The sequence below is a fragment of the Lepus europaeus genome, chromosome 6 (genome assembly GCF_033115175.1).
Source record: "Lepus europaeus isolate LE1 chromosome 6, mLepTim1.pri, whole genome shotgun sequence".
NCBI classification, from domain to species: Eukaryota; Metazoa; Chordata; class Mammalia; order Lagomorpha; family Leporidae; genus Lepus; species Lepus europaeus.
The window spans coordinates 100,470,608-100,481,380 of NC_084832.1; the positions used below are offsets into that span (position 1 = coordinate 100,470,608).

Sequence of the window (10,773 nt, forward strand, 5' to 3'; positions counted from 1 at the left end):
CCGCACTGGCCACAGCAGTGCTCTGGGTCCAGTGCGAATCCTCGTTCTCGTCTGGTTACAAATAAACTTTGTGTGTGGGGGGGGGAGGGTGCGGGGGGGATAAGATCACCTGTATGTCCATCCTAGTCTATCGGAACGCAGCAATCACAGCTCGCCTGTGATTTAAACACGTCCTCCTGTGAAGGCGAACAGCCTTCTGGTAAGATAGCTAGCTAGCTGGCATCTAGTTTTCATGGCACGTTTCACTGAAGTCCTTGCTTGCGAGAACAAAGCTGAAGCAGGCAGGGCCCCTGCCACCATTCAAGCGTGTGAGAGGTGGCATCCCCAGTCTCGGGAAGAGGATCTCGGGCCATCGGTGTCACCTAGGGGCTCCTCTGCTGACTGGCGTGATGAGGAGCTGCACTTTGCTTAGAGCCCACTGCCTGCTGAGGTCTCTGACTGGCAGCCTCATAACAAGCTGCCAGGTCAGGGGCCTTAGACTCCTCACTTCACAGTCGACAAACCGAAGCTTAGAGAGGCGAAATGACGCACAGTTACCGAACAGCGATGCAGACCCAGGTGCTTGCTAACTGCAAAGGCGGGTGAGCCAGGCAGCTCTGAACTCAGAAACAGGAGGGCAGCCCCGCTGCAGCGGCTCCAGGACTGAGCCGAGGGTGGGCTGGGAATTCTGGCCGGGCCAAGGCCCCCAAGGAGAGCTGGGGGAGTCACTGGGTAGTCAGCATGGAGGCGAATACGTGCCCCACGAGAAGGAGCTGGCTTCTCCCCTCTCCAGGGTCTCCTGTTGCTCCCTCCGCAAAGGACAATGGGGAAGCTGGGCCATGGTAGCGGATGTTAAAGGGCCATGGGGGGCAGCAGGGTGGCCGGGGAACACACTGGAAACTGAGGCTGAGGCCCAGAGGCAGGAACACGGTGGGGCCAGAAAGGAAGAACTCTAGAGAGATGCTGTACATTTACCCGAGAGGTGCGCATGGATGAGATACACAAGTGTTACGTATATATGTATCTATCTCAATGGAGATCAATTCAAAGATAAGATTATTTTGGTGCAAAAAAAATTAAGCATATGCATACAAGGGTGTTTCAAAAACTCCATGAAAAATGTGCATTATGGAAAACCTATGTGGAGATTTTAAAGAATGTACCAAAATAAACTTACCTTTAAATACTGTTTCTCCACATATCTGCCACCGTGTGTGTCTCTGTGTGTGTGCGTGTGTGTGTGTGTCCGTGTGCTGTCAGAGCACCGTGCGGGGAACGCACAGGCTGCCTGCAGCTTTCCCAGTAGAGGCACACGGGCATGGAGCTGAGAATTAATGCACGCACCCGGGGAACCACGGCTCCAGTCCCTCCTGCTGCTCAGCACCCACCAGACCCTCACCGCATGCCTATAGCTCCGCCAGACAGCGGCCCCCACCCAGCTGTGTGTCCTCACACTTGTCACAAGCCCTCTGAGCCTCCATTCTCTTATCTGCCAAAGAGGAAATCACTCATCCCAGACAATGGAACGCCCAGCCAGGCAACACTTTTACCTCTACAGCCCACCTCATCCTCAAAACAGCCCTTGAGCCTGGCGAAGGAAACTGAGGCATGGAGTTGTCCAGGGTCCTGGGCACAGCAGAGACTTGGCTGACAATCTGGGTCCAGCCGCCCGCTCTGAGCCACTCAGTCAAGGCACCGCATGCCAAAGAGAACGCCCTTGGGTATTGAACTGGGCTCTTCTTGCTCTCTGGGCAGGACGCAAAGTCAGGCTCTCAGGCTGCGGGGCGCCCTGGGCCTGGGGTCTGCGGGGCGCCCTGGGCCTGGGGTCTGCAGCCTGCTGTCCCCGAGGAGGCGGTGTGGGAGGGCCCCTCCCAGCGCGCCACTGCCTCGCTGAGCTCTCATTCAAAGCGGCCGCGTGTGCCTCGGCTGCCAGGAGCGGGTTTGTCTGTCTCCTGGAGACAGCGGTTGTCAAGCCCCGCGAGCACAGCTAGCACGTCAAAAATAGCAGCGCCGGCAGACCGCGCGGCTGCAATTTCCTCTAGAAACGAGGGCTCCGTTCTCTGCTGAGAGCCGCCGGGGCCTGTGTGCGCTCCTTGCAGCCCCCGGGGCAGGGGCGCCTGCGCTCCGGGCGTGCGTTCTAGGAGTAGGCGGGCAAGGAGCCTGCGATGGGGGCCAGGAAAGTCCTCGTGAACAAGAGCGACGCCGGGTGCGTGCATGATAGCTGCCATTCGCTCCAGCAGGGCTAAACCCCAACGAGGTCAGGGGCAGTCAAGATCAGAGCTGCGCCCTCGAGGCTGTACTGCAGGCGCCTTTTGCTCTTTTCTTCCGGAAACAGGGCAGTCGCGATCCTGCTGGGATAACTGCCAACAGTAGGCCCTGGCAGGCTGCCACTCCCTTGTAGGTGCCGCGGGAAACATGGGCATGGGCACCAAGAAGGGACAAAGAGCAGGTGCAATACTCTTCCGAGTTTCAGGCAAAGGGACTGGAAAAACATGACAGCTTCCAGCCCCACGGGGAACACAAGCCAGAAGCGGGAAGCGGCTCATCGGGCAACCCCGGGCCCATCTGTCTTTATTCCCAGGGGGCTATGTCTGGAAAGATCCCATCTCTGCCAAATCTCCAAGCTCCAGACCTGATTCTGCCACAAGGTATCTGTGCACGCTGAGGCAGCCAGAGACAGGAAATCCCTCTGCCCCCTCCCACACACACACACACACACACACTGTTTAAAAAAAAAAAAAAAGGCTATGTTTTCCTCTTCCAAGCAACCACAGCTCGCTGGAACTGGACCACTGGATCACATTCTCCTGCCTGTAGCAGCAGCGTGCAGTCCAATCCAATCGGCCAGCACAGCCATTCCATCATGAGGACAGCATTCCTGGGGACTTTGTGTAGTAGAGACCGGGACAGCCGAAACCTGGCCCGCAGCAAGCCTCCATCAGAGGACACAAGGGCAGGCAGGAAGGTGTCCTCTGACCCAAAGCCCCCAGGGGAGAGAGGGGACCCCTGGACGCCAGGCAAGGAGAGCATGAGAGGGGCCGATCTGCCCGGCAAGAGCCAGAAGAGCAAGGCCCACAAAGGCTGTCACCTCCCATGTCTTTGTTTTCCCAAAGCACCAAGGCTGCTATTGAGGGGAGGCTGGAAGGGCCGCAGGGAAAAACAAAACCTTTGCTCCTGTGCCATTTCTTAAGGAATTCTGAGTTTACAGGTGCAGGCATCAGGGGGGCTTAGTGTTTGGGCAGAGGAGGAGAAGTGAGAAATTTTTTTTTCCCAGCCAATTTTCAAGCTCCTTGGGCAAGCACCCTGCACTGGTCCTGTACGGTAAATAATGCCCGCCACTTGTGTCATAGTCCCATACATGCTAACCGTGCTCTGCAGTTCCCCAGCCATGGCTCTCGGTCAGCTTCCGAGCAAGCGAAACATGTGAGTCTCACAACTGTAGACTGATGATCAGAATTAAATGAAAACATACACACACGTCAGATCTGAGCACTGTACGTGAACAGCAAGACACCACCGCGTGCAAGCTCTCAGATAGTCAGCCTGGTCTGTGTGCAGAAATCTTTGTGACGTACAAAGCCCAGCCGTGCTCCTGGCCCCGATGGGAAATCGCCAAGTTATTACACTCACGGTGCTTTGTTTTTCACAATTCAGTGGTTTTTTAGGTTAATGCCTAGAGTGGTACCACTATCACCCCAACTCAGCTTCAGACCACATCTGGGCACCCCCCAGAAGTTCTCCGTGGCCAGCTGACCCGCACAGGTTTCAGCCCCGTGGAGCCCCTCAGGCCGACCTGGTGTCCCGACGCAGGCCAGGGCAGCGGGCAGGGGACCGGGGTGGGGGTGCCCTAAGCACGTTTCACCTCCAGCAAGGAGACGCCACAGGCCCCCCAGGGACCGGTGATGAATCGTAATCCACCGTGTCAAGAACGCCTCTTGCACCTTACGGGGCTGGGACCTGTGTCCTTTCCTTTTGTTCTGCCTTCGTGCAGAAGACAGCCAGTGAATGAAGGGCAGGGCGAAGCCGAGTTAAGCCTTTCTCCAGGCTCCCGCCAGCTGTATGCCTTCCTTTAAGTCCTTCTATTTTACTGTTCCTTTGTCTCTAACCACTCTGCAAGCCTCTTAAAAGGTGGATGCATTTCCAAGGCTAGACGCACGGTATTTATCTGAAACTTATAGATGCATATTTTCTCCCTCTCACTCTCGCTCTCTCTCTCCCTCTCTTTCTCTCTCTCTCCCCACCACACCCCTTTTATCCTTGCAGGCTCAGGAAATCGCAGGGAAACATTTTTCTAAACTCACAGCAATCTCATCTTGCGAAAGGGACAGATCCCGAGACACTAGGGGAGGGGATGCCGCAGCTGCAGCTCACCCCTGAGCAAATGCCCTGGACCCCAGGCGTCCTGCAGTGCAGTGTGTGATGTGACATCCACAGACACGCAGGAGAGATCCCGGCCACCAGGCAGAGACACGCACAGAAAGAAGAGGAGGTTCAAACTTCAAGTAGGGGGGGAGGCAAAAAGGAAGGGAATCAGAGCTGGGGTAAGAACAGCAGAGAAACTGAGAATGAAAAGGGAGAGATGAGAACAAAGGTGGGGGTAGCACTGAGAGACAGGAGAAACCGAGCAAAGGGAGAGTGGACTCAAGGACTCAAAGGCAAACGCACAGGTGGCCTCTAAGGAAAGGGAAACCCAAAGCTTGTTTGCTCCAAATGCAGGGGCTCTCAGCCCCCGCCTCCCTACCCGCACCCAGCCCCGGTGCTTCCTGGGCTGAGCCAGGGAGGAAATTGCCCACAGCAGAGCCTACCTCAGATGCAGAGCTGGCCAGCTGGCCCTCGTCCCTCCCTGGGGACACGCAGGCAGCAGGAACACCCCTGGCCCCAGGCTGGGGCTGGCTGTTCCAGGGAGTCTCTGGGGAGCTCCTGCCGGCTGGAATCAGGTGTAACCACGGCGTGGACCCCACTTCTCCTGGCAGCTGGGAACCACCACCCCAGCTGTCGCAGCATCTCACAGTGCACGAGATCCACAACACGAGGCTCAGGGTCAGAGAGTGCTCATCGGACACAGCCCTGCGCAGAAACCAGAGCCGGCCACAGCCTCTTAGTTCTCCATCAAGGTCGTAAGAAGGACCACCGCAGAGGTTCCTCCCAGGAGCCAGGCTGCGCGCTGGGAGCAGGGAGCGTCGCTTCTGTGTGTCCTGGGGTGGGAAGAGCCTTGCAGTGCGGAGGCCCAGCCTGGCTGCCGCTGCAGGAGTATGCCATCCTCTCCTAGGGCTCCCTGGTCATTTTGACGATCGATCGTAGCATCACTGTTGGCTTAACCGTGGGTGGAGTCGTTTAGCACTCCAATTAGCAAGAGCCCAGGGGAAGATGAAGCAGCTTCAGTAACTGAGTAGGGAAACCAGAAAGACAGGACCAGGGAGGGAGTTTGGGGGACCTGCTTCTTCCTTGTTCCCCAAAGGTCCGGCATCCCTGTCCTGCCATGACTCAGCCTCTAGACCCATTTGCAGGAGGTGCGCCTGTTTGAGAAGCCAGGAGTCTGCACGCTGTTCACCCTTCATGCTCAAAGCAGAAGACAGAGCGAATCGGCTGGAAGGTTGCTACAGCAACCAGCATCCCTGGAGAGCCCAGCTCTCCACAAACCTTTTACGTTCAGGCTTGCTCTGACTTGCAAAGGAAAGGCTGTCTTAGGAGTGGTGCTGTGAATGATCACATACACAGAGAGAGAGAGAGAAACAGGTGCGCCTGCCCCGACATTAACCCTCGTGCCTCTGGGGCAGGCCCTTCCCGGCATTCCCCAGATAGCCTTAGCAAGTGCAGAGATCTGGGAAACCAGCACTTGGAGCAAGCTTCTGATTCCACAGGCGCTCCATCTCCTGCTATAGTTCAAGTGTGCAGAAGCCACGCTCCCAGGCAGGGTGAGCTCTGGCCAGACGGGGAGGGACCTAAAGAAGGACTCCAAGGAGAACCGTCCTCTTCAAAGGCTAATAGAAAAGACCAAAGGCATGGAGGGACTCGGGGAACTAATGATTCACAACAGCCCACCCCTGGGCTTTGGATCCTGGCAGGAAGTCTGGGAGAAGGCAGTGAGATGAACTAAAAATCAAATCAGTTCCTGAAATTCACACATTTGCATAGCATCACCCCCCCACCCCGGGCTCCCCAGAGGAATCTGCTGACATTCCCCAGCAGGTGGGGGCTGAGGGTGGGGGGAAAGATGTTAATGCGCCCATCTAATGGGTGTGGAAACTGAGGCACCACGAGAGACTGAGGTGTCCAAGCTACCCGGAAAACCAGAGGCCACAGACAGACTTGGGCTTGGCGCTCACAAGAACTGCACTGTCTTGCCACAAACCCTAAAGGCTGTCCCTTCTAAGTTGCACCTCGAGAAATTGTTCTTTCAAATTCTCATCCAAAAGTCTTAAAGCATAGAAATCAAAAAATGTGCTCACAGTCCTTTTGTTCTCAGAACTGCACCCGGGAGAGCTCAGCACAGTACATCACGGTTTGTCAAAGGCAAGAACACGAATGGCAATGTTCCTGGGAGGGAGATGAGGGGCAGGGGGCAGGCGCGACGGATGGCAGTAGCTTCACAACGGAAGAAGGTGGTTCAGTCCAGGTGGCAACCTCACCCCGCCTTCCTCACCAGTAAGAGCTGGCTGCATGCAGCTCCAACTGCCCAAACAGGCGAATGTTTGCTGGACTCAGAGGAGAGAAAAAAAAAGCCTCTAACCGTAAGGTTGTCCACCAAAGAATAATGATTGCTTCTTACTCTAAACCACATATTTCACTGCCCATAGAAAGGGAAGAAATCCATGCTGGCATCCAATGTGTGCTTTTACCTGTCTGCAGGTTGAAGCTGGGCTTGCTTTAGAAAACCCACAACTGCAACCCTCAGCCAGATGCCCCGGGAGGAACACGAAGGGCTAGAGAGAGAGTTGGAGGAAATCAGGGGGGAAAGGTTGCTATCTGCAACGGTGTACATCTCCGCCCTTCCGAGAAGAGCCCATCTGTTTAAATGGCACTTGACTTCAGACGTGTGGTCAAGTCACACGCTGGACTATACCGCCATTTCCTCTGGCTACCTGGTCCCCTTTCTCCAGCCCCTCTGCACAGGGAGGCACTTGCACAATAAGAGTGTTTAGCTCCAAGAGAGAACCTTCCTTTCTGAACACTGGAGACGGTCAGGGGATCAGAGTGGACCAGTGTCTCCCGTGGCTGGGATGCACCTGCAGGAATCCATCGGCCCCTGTGGTCCAGGACTAACCCTCACACCCTCCAGAGGGTGCAGGTTAATTGCATTTTCTCTAATTGCACCCAAGATCAGACATGAGTGGTGGATTTTGAGGCTGTGGAACTGAAGACTCTCCCAGGGATCTTCTGTAGATGTGACAGGACACAGGACTGAAACAGCAAGCTGACACCCATTCCTGCCCTCCAGCTTCTCCCCATTACCAAACAGCACTCAGACGGGTGCCTGCCCCAAAGCAAAGGAGAGAGCTGGGGCCCAAGGGTGGCTGGTTTCTGTCCAGTTGACACGGCTGTTCCTAGAGTTATTACAAGTCCCAGATGTGAAAAATCAGTCTCGAGGGGCAGAGATGTACACTTCATCCATGGGACGACAGAGCCTGGGCACGGCCGGGTGGCACCGTTGGAATTTCAAAACGTCACTTAGGTGGGTAAACCTTGACCGCTGCAGGGACCGTCAAGGCTGGCAGTCCAGATGCTTATTTGGCCCTGGACATCAAGTACCAGGTACAGGGGAGGGAGTCGGGAAGTCAAGAGGAGCTAGTGGGAGGGTCGTCGCGGCAATGAGAAGGAAGCCCAAGAGATTGCTCGGGGCTCGGCGTCTCCTGCAGGCTCTGCCCGCCCTGTCAGACCTCGGTGAGCATCCTTTTCTCCACAAACGCCCGGTGTGGAGTGGGAAGGTAGCTGGGCCTCCGCTCCCGGGTGGCCTCGGAGAAGTCAGGCTTGCCAAGTCCATTGTCAGTGGCCTTCAGGTCCGGCGCAGGCTGCCCACAAGTGACGTGGGTATACTGGCCCTGCTCCTCCTGCTCCGTCTCCCGGTGGTAGAAGTAGTTGAAGTTGGAGACGATGACGGGCACTGGCAGGGCGATGGTGAGGACCCCGGCGATGGCGCACAGGGAGCCCACGATCTTGCCCCCGACCGTCATGGGGTACATGTCCCCGTAGCCCACCGTGGTCATGGTGACCACCGCCCACCAGAAGGCGTCGGGGATGCTGGGGAAGAGTGAGTCATCGTCGTCAGCCTCTGCGAAGTAGACGGCGCTGGAGAAGAGGATGACTCCGATGAAGAGGAAGAAGATGAGCAGCCCCAGCTCCCTCATGGAGGCCTGCAGGGTCTTGCCCAGGATCTGCAGCCCCTTGGAGTGGCGGGAGAGCTTGAAGATGCGGAACACGCGCACCAGGCGGATCACTCTGAGGATGGCCAGCGACATGGCCTGCTGGCCGTTCTGCCCGCCTCCTCCGCTGGCCGCCTGCTGCTCCTGCTGCTGCACCAGCTCGGTGCCCAGGGTGATGAAGTAGGGGAAGATGGCCACCAGGTCGATGATGTTCATGATGTTGCGGAAGAAGGCCGGCTTGCTGGGGCAGGCGGAGAAGCGCACCAGGAGCTCGAAAGTGAACCAGACGATGCACAGAGTCTCCACCAGGAAGAAGGGATCTGTGAAGAAGGAGCCCCCGAGGGCGCTGAGCGAGGCGGAGCCCCCTGTCCCCAGCCCCCCAGCGGTGAGGCCAGGATGAAAGGCATACGACTCATCCTCATCTTCTTCTTCCTCCTGGCTGCCCCTGGAAATCGGGGAGACCCCGCTCACACCACCACCACCACCGTTGCCTGCGCCCCGACCATCAGCGCGGAACTGGGGCAGGGTCTCCAGGCAGAAGATGACGATGGAGATGAGGATGACCAGCACCGAGACGATGGCGATGCCTCTGGCCGGCCCGGAGCTCTCCGGGTACTCGAAGAGCAGCCACACCTGGCGCTGGAAGGGCTGGGAAGGCAGCGGCTTCTCGTCCTCGCCCCCCTCGGGCAGGCAGCCCTCGTCCTCCCGGAAGGCTGCCAGGGCCTCGTCGCCCAGCTGGTAGAAGCGGATCTCCTCCAGGAAGATGTCCAGGGGCACGTTGACCGGCCGGCGCAGGCGGCCCCCGGACTGGTAGTAGTACAGGATGGCGTCGAAGCTCGGCCGGTTGCGGTCGAAGAAGTACTCGTTCCTTAGCGGGTCGAAGAAGCGGACCCGGCGGCCCGGGTCCCCAAGCAGCGTGTCCGGGAAGAGCGACAGGGTGCGCAGCTGCGTCTCAAAGCGCAGCCCTGAGATGTTGATCACCAGCCGCTCGCTGCTGCAGCAGCCGCCGCCCCCGCCGGCCTCCGGGAAGTCTCCCGCATCCTGTTGCTCCCGCTCCGGCCCGCGGACCTCCCCCGGCGCCGCCAGCGTCAGGGACTTCTCCGATCTCATGTCCCCTCTCCGCGGTGCGCGCCCCGCCGCTAGGACGGCGCCCGGGACGCAGGCTCCGGAGCGCGGCACCCGCTTCCCCGCTCCCAGCTGCGCCCTGTCTTCAGGGTGGGGCTGGCGGCTGACCTGGCGGCCGGGTGGGTGGGTGAGTCCCGAAGCCTGGTGCCCGCACAGGGGGCTCTGGGGAGGTGATCTGGCCGCGGAGGGGTCTGGCTCCGCGCTGCCAGTTACCCGCGCCTCGGTGCGAGAGCCTCCCGGGATGGCTGGAACCGCAAAGACTGGCGCGCGTGAAACTCGCTGCCCGCAAAGACGCGCGCCGTCGCCCCGCGCCGCGCGGGCTCCGGGCTGCCGGACGCCGGGGTCCGCCCTCCGCGCGAGCTAGCTCTTCCCGGCTCCCCCGGCGCTTCTTCTGCAGTCAGGACCCCCGGCAGCAGCTGGTACCGAAGCGCCAGATGCGCCTCCCTCCGGCTCGGCAGAGACTCCCGGCGGGGCTCGGCCTCCGCCCAGCGTCCAGCGCGGGGCTCGGTCTGGCCAAGGTCGCGGCTGCTGCCGCCACGGCTGCCACCTTCTCCCCAGGAGCCGCGCCGAAGGCCTCGGAGAGGGCCCTGGGGCTGCCCCCCGGGCGCCGGGGCGCGGGCACCCACCTCGCCGCGGCTCAAGCCTTGGCTGCAGCCGCCGCAGCTGCAGCGGCCCGGCTCTGGGCTGTGCCCTTCCTTCCCAACACACTCTCTCCAAGTGACGTGGCGAGGCCCCGCCTGCCGCCCCCTCCCACCCCACTCCCGCATAGCACCCCTCGCCTGGCCGGGGCTGTCGCGAGCCGGGGCGCTGGGCGCGCACACGCACCCGCCGCGCGGGCAGCCTTTCCCGCGCTCTCCCGGCCCGCCTCTCGCTCTCGCCTGTTCGCGTTCGCGGCCCCCAGGAACGAGCGCCAGCACCCTCCTACCACACCCCCTCCACCCCCGCAGTCATCTTGTCTCATTTCGCTTTACCGAGTTGACCTGCGCAGTGTCTTTCATCCCTAAGAAAACACACCCGCCCCTCTGCACGGGGACAGAGCACGGTGCCTCGGCTCATCCAGAAATTTAATGAAACAATTAAATCATATTGGTCCCTCTGCAATTACGAAGACCCATTTGCCAACCGCACCGATCTCGATTAGAAAGAAAAAACCATGAAATATTGTTGCGATGTCTCGAGAGCTTCCAATTTAAATTGTATTTCCATCGGTTCCAAACCCAAAGACTCGTCCCTTGCAAACCTAGGCGCAGGGGGTAGCCCCACTGCTAGTGTGAGGCAGTGCCAGCACAGAAAGAGGTGGGAGGCGCCT

The 10,773-nt window shown here is 58.9% G+C and overlaps 1 protein-coding gene across 1 annotated transcript; it reads right to left on the reverse strand.

Annotated features, from left to right (window-relative positions):
• Window positions 1–7,850: 7,850 nt before the first annotated feature.
• On the reverse strand, window positions 7,851–9,449 carry KCNA6 (potassium voltage-gated channel subfamily A member 6). Its single transcript, XM_062195458.1, has one exon. It carries the CDS (start codon window positions 9,447–9,449, stop codon window positions 7,851–7,853), a length of 1,599 nt encoding a protein of 532 aa, XP_062051442.1.
• Between the last annotated feature and the right edge of the window lie 1,324 nt (window positions 9,450–10,773).